This window comes from Loxodonta africana, chromosome 10, assembly GCF_030014295.1.
Source record: "Loxodonta africana isolate mLoxAfr1 chromosome 10, mLoxAfr1.hap2, whole genome shotgun sequence".
Classification (NCBI taxonomy): domain Eukaryota; kingdom Metazoa; phylum Chordata; class Mammalia; order Proboscidea; family Elephantidae; genus Loxodonta; species Loxodonta africana.
The window spans coordinates 70,313,136-70,327,675 of record NC_087351.1 but is presented as its reverse complement, the minus strand read 5'-3'; the positions used below and the strand labels follow the sequence as shown (position 1 = coordinate 70,327,675).

At 38.1% G+C, this 14,540-nt stretch overlaps 1 protein-coding gene across 2 annotated transcripts in view; it reads right to left on the bottom strand.

Moving 5' to 3' along the window:
• ARID4A (AT-rich interaction domain 4A) overlaps positions 1 to 14,540 on the bottom strand; it is a 75,129-nt gene that overhangs the window by 18,601 nt on the left and 41,988 nt on the right. For both annotated transcript variants that reach the window (XM_064292536.1, XM_003408493.4), the window contains exons 13-19: positions 13,836 to 13,930; positions 13,569 to 13,666; positions 12,592 to 12,823; positions 10,917 to 11,167; positions 7,938 to 8,135; positions 2,672 to 2,756; positions 795 to 936 (exon numbers count right to left, since the gene is read on the bottom strand). In XM_064292536.1, coding sequence (XP_064148606.1) covers positions 795 to 936; positions 2,672 to 2,756; positions 7,938 to 8,135; positions 10,917 to 11,167; positions 12,592 to 12,823; positions 13,569 to 13,666; positions 13,836 to 13,930 — 1,101 coding nt within the window. The remainder of the gene's footprint in view (positions 1 to 794; positions 937 to 2,671; positions 2,757 to 7,937; positions 8,136 to 10,916; positions 11,168 to 12,591; positions 12,824 to 13,568; positions 13,667 to 13,835; positions 13,931 to 14,540) is intronic.

The window sequence follows — 14,540 nt, the reverse complement described above, 5'->3', positions numbered from 1 at the left end:
TAAAATACAAAAATTCTGCCACATGGTGCTCCTATCCTAAAGAAGTCCAAAGAGGTAAAAATAAATGTATTTTTTTTAATTAAAGGGTTCGCAAAGTTTTATTTTGTGTCTTTATCATAAATATAGATTTCATTTGTTATCACATTAAAAAACACCTTTTATGTGGTAGTTCAACAAGGCTTCTATGTACACTTTTGTAGGTTGTATATTGCACACAGGCATTTCAAGAGGGTACCTTTCATTTGTGGACATTTTGCATTTGTGTATTATGACAGCCTTCCAGCAGATGGCAGGAAGGAGGAAGAAGAAGGCCCTTTTCTAATTTGCACACAAGAGCCATGTGGAAACCCTACAGCTCTGAACAAATTTTTCCTTGAAGGAAAGTTTTTTCTTTTCTTTTCTTTTTTAATTATTTGTGTTCATCACAAAGCATGCCTATAGTACGTTAGCTTGTGCTCTCTTTGAACCTGGTCTCAGCTTTGTTGAAAGATCCTGGGTAAACAGCTCTCAATTTACAGGATATACTGCTGTGCTTTAAAGGCAGTGCAGCACACACTAGGATGTATGGCTTGTCAAATCACCCTATGATCACTAAATTTTGCATTAAAATGATACGGCAAAATAAACATTCTCCTCAAATCAAACTGTATTTTACATTGTATGAGAATAAAAACCCAGTTTTATTATTTATACTATTGAGTTTTGAAGACTCAGTGATCCTCAAAATTGAGCACCTTCCATTCCACTTGACAGGGGTGAGCTGTCTGGCATATTACTGTGAGTACTTCTGGTACCTGATTTTCCTTCACTGTTTGGTGTCTTAGACAAACCATATGGCATGTTAGATGAAAGGGTAGATTTTAAAGGAGGTCGTCCACGTTTTGACTTCTGCCTCTCCTCATCCCTCTTTTCATCCTTTTCACTGTCTTCTTTATTCTGGGTAAAACAATAAAATGTATGAAAAGAGCTAACACCTTATGAAAAATGAACATTCTGCTTCTCTAAGGAAAACTGTTAACTCCAATAGGTTAGATACTTTACATGTCTACTCCTAACCTGTGCTAATAGAAAAAATTAAAAACAAAGTTTTCTAATATGTTTTCTATTTATATGAATGATGTGTTGTGCAATTTGTAACAAGCAATTACATCTATTCCTCACTTATCTACTATCGCGTTATCTGACATTTCGCATTTATGACAATATTTAAAAATCTACTATTAAACTATTTTCCACGTTAGCAAGGCCACGGGCACGGTAGCAACGGCTGTCAAGCGTCCCCTCCCCTCAAGGAGAGTCTCTGGGAAGCTGGGCCATGCTGCCCCACGCCCTCCACTCCCTCCAGCTGCCATGCAGGGCAGTGCCCTCTGGGTAGATGTGCAGGCAGTAAGGAACCGGCCACTTGTTCTGGGTTCCCAGCTTCTATGCTATGTGGCTTAAGGCCCTGCAACTCAAAACTGCTGTGGGATGGGAAGGGAGGAAAGAAAAAGGCATTGGTGAGGGTGTATGGAAGAAATGTGTGAGTGTAATAACACCCCGAAGTGAGCTAAATTGGGCCTGAAGCTTCTGCCTAGGTGAAGCTGGATATGGCCAGGTTTCCAGTGCCCTGGCAGAAGCCCCAGCACTGGGTGACTCGCTAGGCCCTGAGGGCACAGCAGGCTCCAGGATCCTGAACTCAGACTTGCAGGGGTGTGAGTGAAGCCCTGGAGGCGGCTCCATGAAGGAAACTCTGAGCCAGCACAGGAGAAAGGCTAAGTGGGTTAAGTAGTGGGCCCCTAGTCACAGAGCCAGCTTTATCCAGTTTTGTCTCCTCCAAGCCTCCTTCTCCACAGAGGAACAATCCATAACTGGACTCCTCAGTGATTACCACATCAGTAAATCTTAGCTGTTTTAATTATGATCATATTTTCTAAATAAAAAAATCAAATGGATGGTCTGAAAACAGAAAAAAAAAAAATCCTCCATTTTTGCACGACGACCTGATCTTTGGAGCCTAACCACGTCAATAATTGAAAAGTGCGTGTGTATCGTATGACGGTTAGAGTCAATGCATTAGAAAGCTTTATAACTACTCAACAGTCCCCCTTGTACCTTTCTATCCCCTGGGGAAAGGAAAGATCTATTCATCAATTGATAAAACACTAGGTTAATCTCTAAGGTAAAAAAAAGGCTCAAAATTCAAGATGCGTGTAAGCGGACAACTGGCCAGCAGAGAGGTGATTTAAAATTTTAATATTAAAACTTAATATTCTGAATTTAAAAATCGGATTTCACATTAAAAAAACATCAAGATGACGAAAAATTCTAAGCCCTGGAAACCCTAGGCCTGTATTCCTATAGCAGAGTTAGTTAGTTCTACCCTCCCTGGCTGAGGAACATGTCTTCTTGTTTGTCACCATCAGTCCCATTTTACCCTTTCCTATCTAGCCTCTATACACATTTGAGTTTGAATGTTTGCTCTAGGGGTAGATGGTTTTCACCTTTCCTGAAACAATGTGGTCATGTGTTTTAAATTTTTACTTTTTTAGCTCCACAGTAGTTAGAGAAAATCACAATTATCTTAAAAGAAACAAAATGATTATTACAATGAGAAAACTATTTATAAAAAATATGCAATTCAATTTGGATGATTCCTGAACCTATCATCAAGGATATGAATCTATGAACATACTTTAGTTTTTTTCTTCTGTTTTTTCTTTGGTCCACCTTTGTCCAAAGGCCAGATTATCCTGTCAGCCTTCACCCATTCATCGTACCTTAAAATAAAGAATATATACAGATTTCACAATGGTATCCTATTTGACATTTATTCACCAAATAAAAACAGCCATGAGATAGACCAAAGAGTTTGTCTGCAGAAATGCGATGGGCATAGGAGCTGGTTTGTTGGTAATATGTGCCGGCCACTGTAGTAAGTGCTTTGTGTATCTACCATTGAGGGGAAAAGGCAAGAGGATTTCTTAGGTAACAGGCTTAAAGGGAGCACTCAGTAAGCAGACCATAAATGGATTCAAGACTATGTGAATTGCTTTGTTTTCCACAACTCCTACGGATCTGAGCTTAATTAACTAAACTGATTCTATACTGGGATGCATGCTATTGACCAAATAATGCCAAGGTTCTTGTTGTTAGTTGATTCTATCTCCTGGTGGTAAATAAGGTAAATTCTCATTTGCTATATGATTAGTTCTAGTCATCCAGATTATTTTATCAAGTCCTTTTCAACTCTCTTTAACTCCCCATAACTCTCTTTAGCCTTTATATTTCTAATCAAATTTTATTCTGAATTATGCCACCACTGAAATTCTGAATTTTTTAGATACCTCATTTCCTTTAAGTTAATTCTGTTTAGAGCAAGTAAAAACTCTAACTCCTCATTTTCCCTACACCTTTTCCCCCCCAAAAATTTGACGTTTGCATTTTAAGATAGTCCAAGTTACTAGTCAAGGGAAAATACGAAATTAAACTTTCTAGAACTAACTGTTCTTATATTACGTAAATATACAGGTATTTATAAAGCTCAATCGAAATCTGAATATTTATATAAAAAAAACTATAGGAACCTTCAATGGCACCATGTTAACAGAAACTCACATATATGAAAACTACACCTTGGCTTTGTAACGCATTTACCATGGAACCAAGCAAAATGAAGACACAGTTCCAATATGCATGAGTTTATCTTGACATGGTACCACAACTACCTGTACTATGGTTTGAAAACTATCTCCTCTTGAATTAACCCAATATCCAATTCTAGGAGCATTTTATCGGACTTCTAAGCATCTTTACTGGCTTACTGAGCTATTTAGAAATATTCATTTGGACATTTACTGTGGGTCTACTATATGAGAAAGCATGCAGAGAAAAATAGAGTAGACAAGCCCTTTGCCTTCAAGCAACTTGCAGTCTGGTGTGAAAGACAGACATATAATAAAATCAAGTATAAACAAGTACGTGCAATATAAGTGTCATGTATCTGGTCCAGGGCCAACAAAGGAATGAGTGATCTGCCCAATTCCAAAATTCCATGGGAGCTATCAGATGACTTAGAAGCACAGGCCTGATGTGCAGTACACTTGGTCCAGGCCACACTGGCCCGGTGAATGTGGTATTTCATGTAGATACTTCTAGCCCTAATATAGCCAACTAAATGTGGTCCCAGAGATTCTACACTAGAGGCCAGGACTCCTCCTCATACTTAAATATGCTCCTCTGTTTTAGAAATCAGACTACATTCTCTAGGAGCTATAATTGTTCTATTTCAATGAATAGGCCAGAATTATATCAGCTTTTAGGGAGATGGAAGGACAATGAAAATCATAAACCATGTGAATAACCAGTTAGGTAACTGGTTAGTAAGATAACCAGTTAGGAGCAACCTCAGAACATAATAACTACTGAGAAAAGTCATAAAGCAAAGCATTAAAAAGATGAGAAAGAAAGACAAGGAAGGGAAATTCTAGAAAGCAAAACAGACAGACGCAGATGATAAGACTGGCTGGTTATGGACTGAATAGAATCTGAGGAAAAGAGAAAGCTAACGTGCTACCTCTGCAAATATAGCGACTCAAAGTTCGTAAATGTAGCCCTTTCCCCCTTTATTCAACAATATGGTTTAAAGAGAAACAAGATTTTTAAAAATAAACCCACAGCCGCCTTCTACCTCATTAAAGCAAATGGTTAACATCTATTGAGCACTTACCAAGTCACAGGCATTGTTCTATGCACTTTACATGTTAATATAGTGTCATGGATTGAATTGTATCCCCCCAAAATATGTGTCAACTTGGTTAGGCCATGATTCCCAGTATTGCATGGCTGTCCTTCATTCTGTGACTGTAATTTTATGTTAAAAAGGAATCGGGTAGGATTGTAACACCCTCACTAAGGTCATATCCGTGATCCAATGTAAGGGGAGTTTCCCTGGGGTGTGGCCTGTACCATCGGTTATCTTACAAGAGATAAAAGGAAAGGGAAGTGAACAGAGCGGGGGACCTCATACTACCAAGAAAGAAGCACAGGGAACAAAGCGTGTCCTTTGGACCCAGGGGTCCTGTGCGGAGAAGCTCCTAGTCCAGGGGAAAATTGATGAGAAGGACCTTCCTCCAGAGCTGACAGACAGAAAAAGCCTTTCCCTGGAGCTGATGCCCTGAATTTGGACTTCCAGCCTACTAGACTGTGAGAAAGTAAATGTATCTTTGTTAAAGTCATCCATTTGTGGTATTTCTGTTATAGCAGCACTAGGTAACTAAGAATCTGGTACCGAGAGAGTAGGGTGTGCTCTAACAGATGCCTAAAATGTAGAAGCGGTTTTGAAACTGTGAATGGATATACGGCCAGCAGCAGCAGAGAAGAGACAGAGAACTAGAAGCAGCTGAACTAGGAGACCAGCGCCAGACAGTGCTGGAGCCAACCCACAGAGTGAGAAAGCTGAATGCCTTTGGCAGGAGGCTTCCTGGTGGAGTGGGGTGCCTCTGGGTACTTAACAGTGGAGCTAGGCTTGCCGACTGACAGAGCAAGAGAGCTGAGTACCTTCCAGCTGAAGTTTACTGGTGGAGTGGGGTGCCTCCAGGCACTAATCAGTGGAGCTACAGAGCTTTGGAACACATGCCCCAGCAGGGCAGAAGCAGGTGTGAGGCCCGAGAGCCCAGAGGCCAAGGAACCAGAAAGCAGAAGCTGAAGAGACAAGGAACACAGGAAGCTGAGCGGCCTCAGTCTCAAAAGGTATGGTCGTGACCTCAGGGGTTTCAAAGGGTAGAACCATGTCCTCTGGTGTCTCTAAGGGTGGAGCTGCCACTCGGATGGACTAAGAAAATTGTGCACCTAAAGCTGAGGGAGCAGAGTTGCTGGCCCAGTGGGCCTGGAAGGCAGAGCTGAAGCCCAGGGCCAAGGGTCCTCCACTCAGAATCCGCAGAGTATGGCCAATACCTAGAGTCTGGAGGACAGGGCCATTGTTTAAACTGGCTCGGAGAACTGAGATTGTTTTCAAAGCCTTGAGGGCTAATATAATACATTCTGCTAACTTGCTTGGTGCCTGTTTTGCCTTCTTTCCCTCCAATTTCTCCCATTTGTAACAGAAATGTCTAGCTTGTGCTTGTTCTGCCATTGTGCTTTGGAAGCAGGTAACCTGTATTCTGTATTTCACAGATGAAGCGGAATTTTTGGAGATTTTGGACTTGAAGTTGATTTAAGACTTTTGCTATGATATGATGGGTTGAATGTGTCTTACATGTAGCAAGAACATGAATTTTGGGGGGCCAAAAGGTAGAATGTCATAGATTGAATTATGTCCCCCCAAAATGTGTCAACTTGGTTAGGCCATGATTCTCAGTATTGTGTGGTTGTCCTCCATTTTGTGATTGTAATTTTATGTTAAAGTGGATTAGGGTGGGATTTTAACACCCTTAGTAAGGTCACATCCCTGATCCAATGTAAAGGGAGTTTCCCTAGAGTGTGGCCTGCACCATCTTTTATCTTACAAGAGATGAAAGGGAAGCAAGTAGAGAAGGGGGAACCGCAAACCACCAAGAAAGAAGCAACAGGAGCAGAACATGTCCTTTGGACCCGGGGTTCCTGTGCGGAGTAGATCCTAGTCCAGGGGAAGACTGACAAGAAGGACCTTCCTCCAGAGCCGACAGAGAGAGAAAGCCTTTCCCTGAAGCTGACGCTCTGAATTTGGACTTCTAGCCTACCAGTCTGTGATAAAATAAATTTCTCTTTGTTAAAGCTACCCACTTGTGGTACTTCTGTTATAGCAGCACTAGATAACTAAGACATACAGGTACTGCTGTTATTTCTCACAACTCTCTAAAGTAGGTACTTTCTTTCCCCAACTCAGAGATGAGGAAATTGAGGAATAACAGAGCACACATCTAGTAAATAGGGAAACCTTGGAGCAGCCTGGATCCAAGTAACTACAGGGCAACCAGAGATAATAAACACAAAAGACTTTCAAAAGGAGAAAGACAAAAGCAGCCCCTGACATGCAGGGGCTGGCCTGGTACTATCAGCTGAGACATTGTGTTGCTACGAGCTCATGTGGCACTCACAGCTAAGCTGTGGTGTTCTCCTGTGGAACATAAACAATTTCACAGAACATCAACATCTGACAAAGCCACTCTGTGACCATGATGGGCAAGACAAAAACAAGACTGCTCCCTAATCATATCTAAAACACAGAAAAAACAGGAACATTGTCCAAGCCACAAAAATGACCAAACATCCTCCTTTCCTGAGTGAGTGACTGCTACTTCTTTACCAATTACAGCATTAGCTTTGATCTAGTTTCCCTTCTTTGAGATAAGATATACTAAGACACCCAATCATAGGATTACCCCCACTTCCTAACACATCCAGATATAGAGCAAAGCTCTACTTTCTTTAGATTCTACCCCGAAAATCATCTAACGGAAGCTCAAATCTAAGTCCTCTCTAACACTCATTTTTTAATATTCAAAAAATGTTTGCTCTATTAAGATGTGTGACACTAGCATCATTTCTGATAGGCGAAACAAAAATAAAAGCAAGGGCATGATAGGGAGCTACAGGCTCAGCTCTCTGCCTATGTTCTGCAGGTTGTTTCTGCAGAATCTTGGGCTGTAGCTCCTCCTGAAGGTGGTGCCCTGAGCATTCGCTGATTCATCTAACACCCTCTTACTGAGGCACCACACAGTTCCCCATGGCAGGCATTCTCCCTCACGGCAAATGAGTAATAAATCCAACTTGTTCAACTACAGGTGTGTTCCTGGTAAGTCTTTGGCTGGAAGCACTGACACAGCTAGTAAAAGAGTGGGAATGTTGAAGACTTGGAAGATTTAGACTCTAGGTGAGCATTACAAATATATACCATTTACTTTAGTCCTTCACAACTTACATCGATCCGTTTTTCCCCGTTGAAGGAAATTTCAATAGTAAGAAAATATTTCCTTGCTTACCTGACATTCCATCCATAGTAATGTACCAAGTATAAAACTTCTCCATCATCAAGTTCAGTGCTTTTAATACTGGCTTCATAAATTTTCTGTGTTTTCCCACGTCCATATTTTACTTTCACTTTGGTTCCTGTTAGGCAGGGCTCCATGTCTTCCTCATCTTCCTCTCCTTCAGAGTCACATTTGCTTTCGGTTTCTTCCCTGCAGTAAGTTATAACATTGATAATGCTACTAATAGCTTAATGAAAAATGAATTAATATATGCTAAAGAATCCAACGTGTAGCGTATTCACAACTTAAGTATTACCTTGATAGCATGTGAGTGGAGGAGGAGAAGAAGGAGGAGAAGGAGAAGATTTTTATGAACTACTTATTAGGAATTTTTTTTTTATTGTGTAAAAGGTGCACTGTATCAAAATCCCATACTCACTAAAGGCCAACCAGTATAGCCACAGTTGATGAGGAGGTGGGTCAAATAAATCACTTTTGATATAACAAAATCAGAACAATATTCTCTGAAAAAGTCTTTAGGATTCATACTCCAGTGCCACCTTATATGTGAAAATGATATAAAGATATTTTCTATCTATCTTACTGCAACTAAGTTGTCTTTAATTAACTCTATTACTACCGTCTGCTCAATTTTAGAATGGTTCTTAGCAACATTCTTTTTTTTTTTCTGATGGGCAGAATAATGAACAAGGGCTATCTACATTAGTAACCATGTCTTTAAACCAAATTTATGTTTTATAGATCCCCCCCCCGCCGCAACACACAGAGGAACAACAGATATTTGAACATTAGATCACTTGCTAAAACTGTGGGATAGCACCAGGAGAACCAAGCTTTACATATCTTGTGTTGGTTACTATTTGTTTTTTACTCATCTCCCTGCAGCCTTTCTTTGCACTGATAACCAAGTATAAAGGACAGTCACAGAGGGATGTCCGGCAATATTTTAAATATTTTTACAATAAAACATTCTGTATTAACCCTGCAGAATTCAGGAAAAAAATTTACATCACAGCTCATTCTAGTGTCATAAGTTTCAAAAGCTTAAGAGGAAATATTGTGCTCTATGATAAGTACAGGGCATTATTTTGGTGACTACTAGGCGATTCGACATGAAGAAGCTTTGACAATCCACTGGTGGTGGGAGTATTTTCTCTCTCCAAGGACACCTCCCAATTATAGCCTGCCTGATAAAGTAATTTCAAAAACTATGAAAGAAACTACATTTAACAGAAATTTCTATAGATAAAACAGTCTCCTCATTTTCATGATTCCTGCTGTAGAATGAAAACGCAGACTATGTTTGTTGTCTATATTATCAATTTTTCTTTAATGTGAGGAACATTGTTTTTCACATTCAAGTGTGTTAGTCTCTCTAAAATAAGTCTGTTTGCTTTTGCATATCAATTACGAAGACTTAAAACAAATTATATATACGCAGTATGTTTCATATACATTATATACATAATATATCCATTTTGATGCTTATTTTTAATAACACTTTGAAATATAATTTTTTGTTTTGGTTTTCACCACTGTTTAAATTTATTATCCAATACAAGCAGTCCCCAATTCAAGATGTATTCGAGCTAGACGAACTGCACTTATGATTGTCCCTTTTATTTGGACATCTTATCGTTATTATACTATGTATTAAATATAATATTACATTGAGTAATTTGCTGTTATCGTTCTCATGCCAAACCGCGAAGACAAATAAAGATAGTGTTTATAAGGATACTGATAATAAAAGGCAATAATAATGAAAGCTAAAAAAAAAAAAAAGAGTTATCTGACTTACATCAGAACCGACTTACAACGGAGAGGTCAGAAGAGAACTCCGTCACAAGTCAGGGACTACCTGTATTTAAAATTCTACACACACATCATTAACTCAACTCCAATTATTTCCTCCCACCTTCCCTAATCCTGATTATATCTCACTAGAGGACTTTTTTATTCACTAAACTACTCCTGTACCTATTTGTACTGAATCATGAAATTAACCTTTCCCACTCACCAATCATTCTATTTTTCCAAATCTTTTCTCAGTGGTTAATTTTCAGATTGGTGTCAGCCACTAGTTGGTTGCAGCAAGCCATTTGTCACAAATTTTGTTTAAAAACTCAAATTTCTAGAAAAATTTAGCATCACATAATAATAAAAAAATAATTATGGAGGAGAGTTTATATGACAAGTATATTATGCTGTTGTTGCTGATGTAAAATTCACTTAGTAGTATCTAAAAACTAGTAAATTCTTTTGATAACACTTATTTACAGAGATGGCCAGCTAAATAACATCATAGGACATTTCCTTGATCTAGCTGGACTACCTAATCTTCGGTTATTTTTAAGTCAATTTAGACCATACACATATAATACATGGGAAAAAAAATATAGTTTTCCCTCAACAGCAAACAGGATGGACATTAAAAAGCTGAAATTTATTGTTGTGATGTGGGGCAAGAATGTATTTTCCAAACTAGAATCAGGGGTGCATGCCACTTATTCTAATACAATAACTTGGAAAAAAAAATGTCCTCGATAAAGCTAACACACAGAAACATCTGCTAGTACTGTGCACCCATGTGTTTGTTAGCTTTCCCACATTGTACCTTTTTTAAAATGGAATTTTTGCTGTCGCTGTTTCCTCTTGTCCACTTCCTCCATTTTTCTCCAGCTCCCTTCCCTGCTGTCAACTGCAGGACCTTTCTTTTGACTGGGTGGCGCAGCCTTCTTTGAGGCCACTGTTTAGGGCACAAGTGCTATTAAAATGGTGCGACCAGTATATTCTCCAATTCCGAAAGGCGATACACATCATCTTCACAATGTGTCTCACCTTCATTAGACAAGAGGAACGGAAGTCCCGATAAGAAAACATTCCCTCAAACCTGAATCTCTAAGCAGGAACAAAGCGCTGCCGTACCCCAGACAGGGACTTCTGGAGAACAAACATAAGATAATGTACCTCTCTTGGCTTTTCTCTTCCTCTTCATCTGAGTCTTTGTCAGAACCCTCCTGCTTTTTCATTTTCTTCTCTTTTTGCTTCGGTGTATTTTTTCTCCCCAGTAGTAGCTCATTTTCTTTTTTCTCTGGACTTTCATAGTCATCATCTACATCCTTATTTTCTGTATCATTTTCTTTTAATTTGTCTTCTGTTTTCTCCTCTTCAATTTCCTTTTTAATAGAATTTGCATCTCGAGCAATTCTCCTCCGTCCCTAGTAGAGGGAATAAAAGCTTTAAAACAACTATTACTATAAAGGGGATAAAAGCAGAAAAATATTTTTTTCTTAAAACTTCCATAACAATGACTAGTCTCCTCTTTGGCTTGAGATGTAACCCTGACAACGAATCAACTCACATGTACTTATCTCTCCTCACAAAAGTACAATAGTAATAAATACTATGTCTAAATCTACTGTGATCTTTGGCTATACATTACATAAAAATAAATTTTATTCTTTAATACATTATTTTATCTCATTTTTAATATTTCTCGACAATGATAAAAATATCTATAAAGTCTTGTAAATGTCAATGATATAAGTTAATAACAGTAAAAAAAAAATTTAACTCCCTAAGCTATGGACTCTTTAAAAGCTCTGTGATATCCTGTGGTTCTCCTGTTTATTAAGACCAAATTATCACCGTATTTGTGCATGACTACAGTCTAAAGGGATTGAAAAGCATCAGTAACCAAGAAGTGTGCAGATTTATCTGAACGAGTCTCTGGGGAGCTCTCTGGGCCAGCAGTAACTTGTTCTACCTCCAGTAGCTTCTATCCAGTCTTTTGTTGCATGTTCAACTGACCATGAAACTGGTGAGCCATTTCACTATCTACTAAGCTTTCCTTCAAATCAACCTCCACGAACTGGTATGATTTCCCTATTTTGAAAAAATCAAGTATTAAAAAAAAGGGCGGGGGGGAGGCATTTACAATCACTACCTCAATATAAGAAATGGTCTCCCTAGTTCCTGATTAAATTTACACTTTCTGCTTTTTACACTTCAAAGGCAGAAAAAAAAAAAGACCAATTTAATCTTTTTTTTTTTTTTTTTGTTCTTTCATTCTTTTATTATTCTTTAACACAAAACACTAGAATGTAAGTTCCATGATGCTAGGGACTTTGTCTTATTCACTTCAGTATCCTCAGATCTAGACAATACCTGGCACATAGCAGGTGCTCTTCGATTATTTTTAGGTAGATGAATAAAAGCAATTGTGATCTATCAAAATTTAAATCTGTGTACAGTTGACCCAGAAACTCCATTTTTAGACATACTGTTCTAAATATTTCCTTTTTCACTCAACCAGTTTATTGTGGACTTGCTTTCTTATCATTACATAAAGACCTGCCTCAACCTAAGTCAAGCATCTGTAGAGAACTCCACAGTACAGGTGTACCACAGATTTACATTCCCCAAGATTTTCTCTACTTTCTTACTAACACAAAAAGTGCTGCAATAAATGTGCTTGTGAAAATGTCCTCCTCATTTATCTGAATATATAAGCCAGAATTCCATGTGATGAGTACATGACAGTGCGCTATAATACTTTTGGGTATACCTGATAATGTTCACAATGATTTTTAAAAAAATAACGCTTAAATTACACCAGATAAAACTAGTATTAACTACATACCCTTGGAGATTTTAATTCTATTTCTTCTCTTTCACTTTCACTGTTTGAATCAATATTTTCCTCAGGCTCACTCTTCACTTCTACTAAAGGCATTTCTTGATCTACTTTTAGCACCTCTTCCATTGATTCTTCAAAGTCTTTTTTTTCCTCTTTTACTTTTGGTTCATGGTGGTGAATAGTTCTGAACTGAATATTTGCAGAACGGCAGTACTCCTCAAAACCATAGAGATACCTAAACAAACAATATTTGATGTTAAGAAATCTTAGTCTTTGAATTTGAATTGCATATTATTACACACACATACATTTTTAAAAAGTAAAATGCAAGTCACTTATAAAAAAGTACTTTTTGTGTGTTACTAATTTCTTGGTATTTCAGACAGGATTATGAACAAAAATACTGATCGTAAAATAAAATGCCTTCCTGAGAAATCTGAGCTTGTGATAACTGAATAGCGCTCTCATAGTTCTGGTATGAAGGTGGTTCACTGCAAAAGATAGACGTTAAAACATGTATCATAATTTCAGATTCTAAATGCTGCCTGCACCTGATTTTGAAAAGGATACCTGGACAAGATGAAAAATGGGGTAAAGCAAACTTGATGCGCTGAATCAATTTCAACTACAAGTATGTATTTGCAGTTGTTGTTAGTTGCTATGGAGTCACGTCTGACCCATGACAACCCCATGTGTGCAGAGTAGAACTGTTCCACAGGGTTTTTAGGGCTGTGACCTTTCGGAAGCAGACCGCCAGGCCTGTCTTCCAAGGCACCTCTGGATGAGCTTGGTTAGTAATTGAGTGCTTAACTGTTTGCACACTCAGGGATTCCTCAACTGCGAGTGTTTATTAACCTAAAACTTTTACACTTTCTCTAACTTCAACCTTCCATAATTGATGCATTCTTGTTTTTATTAAAAATTAATGAAAGCATTTCCTGTAAATATATATTCTTTGATGAATAAACTATACTACTTACTTTCTATAAGCAGTTTTTACATTGTAGGAAGCAGCTGAATTCAAAATAGGAATGCCAAGGTCCATATAAATTTGCTTCCATACAGCACCACTATCAATCTGGAAAATTAATTTTTATTTATTAACATTTTCAAAGGGAAATAATCTTTACACCAATATTCTATGTCTATTAACAAAATGTGCTTATTATCTAAAGCACATACAACAATGCAACATTAGATCATTTAACTTTTCATCACATCAATACAAAGAGCCATGTTATACCTACATTGTCACATCCACCCTGATGATAAACCAGCCTGAAGAGTTTGAAGAGATTGAGATCTTTATAGCCCAAAACAGGTGGTTTATTGATTGGAGTACCTTTTTAATATCAGAGAGTAGGAAAAAAACATTTATTTAAATGAAAAATACTGATTTGAAAACAAAGCTATCGACTTCTAATTTCCCAAATTTCATTAAGTAGAGGCATATATTTAAACTTAAATTATGTAGGACAACACAAAATATTCTCTATATTCTCTACATAGCTCTGTGGGGCTCTTTAGACTCTTAAGTGTTTTGCTTCTACAACTAATAAAATCAACTCTCTAACTGCCACTGAATTGGGTAAAATGAAATTAAACCTTGGGCCTACAAACACAAAGGAAAGGGTAAGTTTTAAGCTACGGTTCCATTTTCACTGCTTTACCACAACTGTTAAGGCTGTTAGAAGTAATATGAAGGATGATTTCTGAAGGCCACAGAATGTCTAGAACCAATTTATCACAGGAATCTCCAGGACAAATGTAACATCAAGAAGTACGACAATATATAAATGCTACTAAGAGACTTTCGGGGAGCCCACTGGTACAGTGGTTAAGAGCTCAGCGGCTCACCAGAAGGTCAGCAGTTCAAATCCACCAGCTGCTCCTTGGAAACTCTATAGAGTAGTTCCACTTTGTCCTATAGGGTGGCTATGAGTCGGAATCAA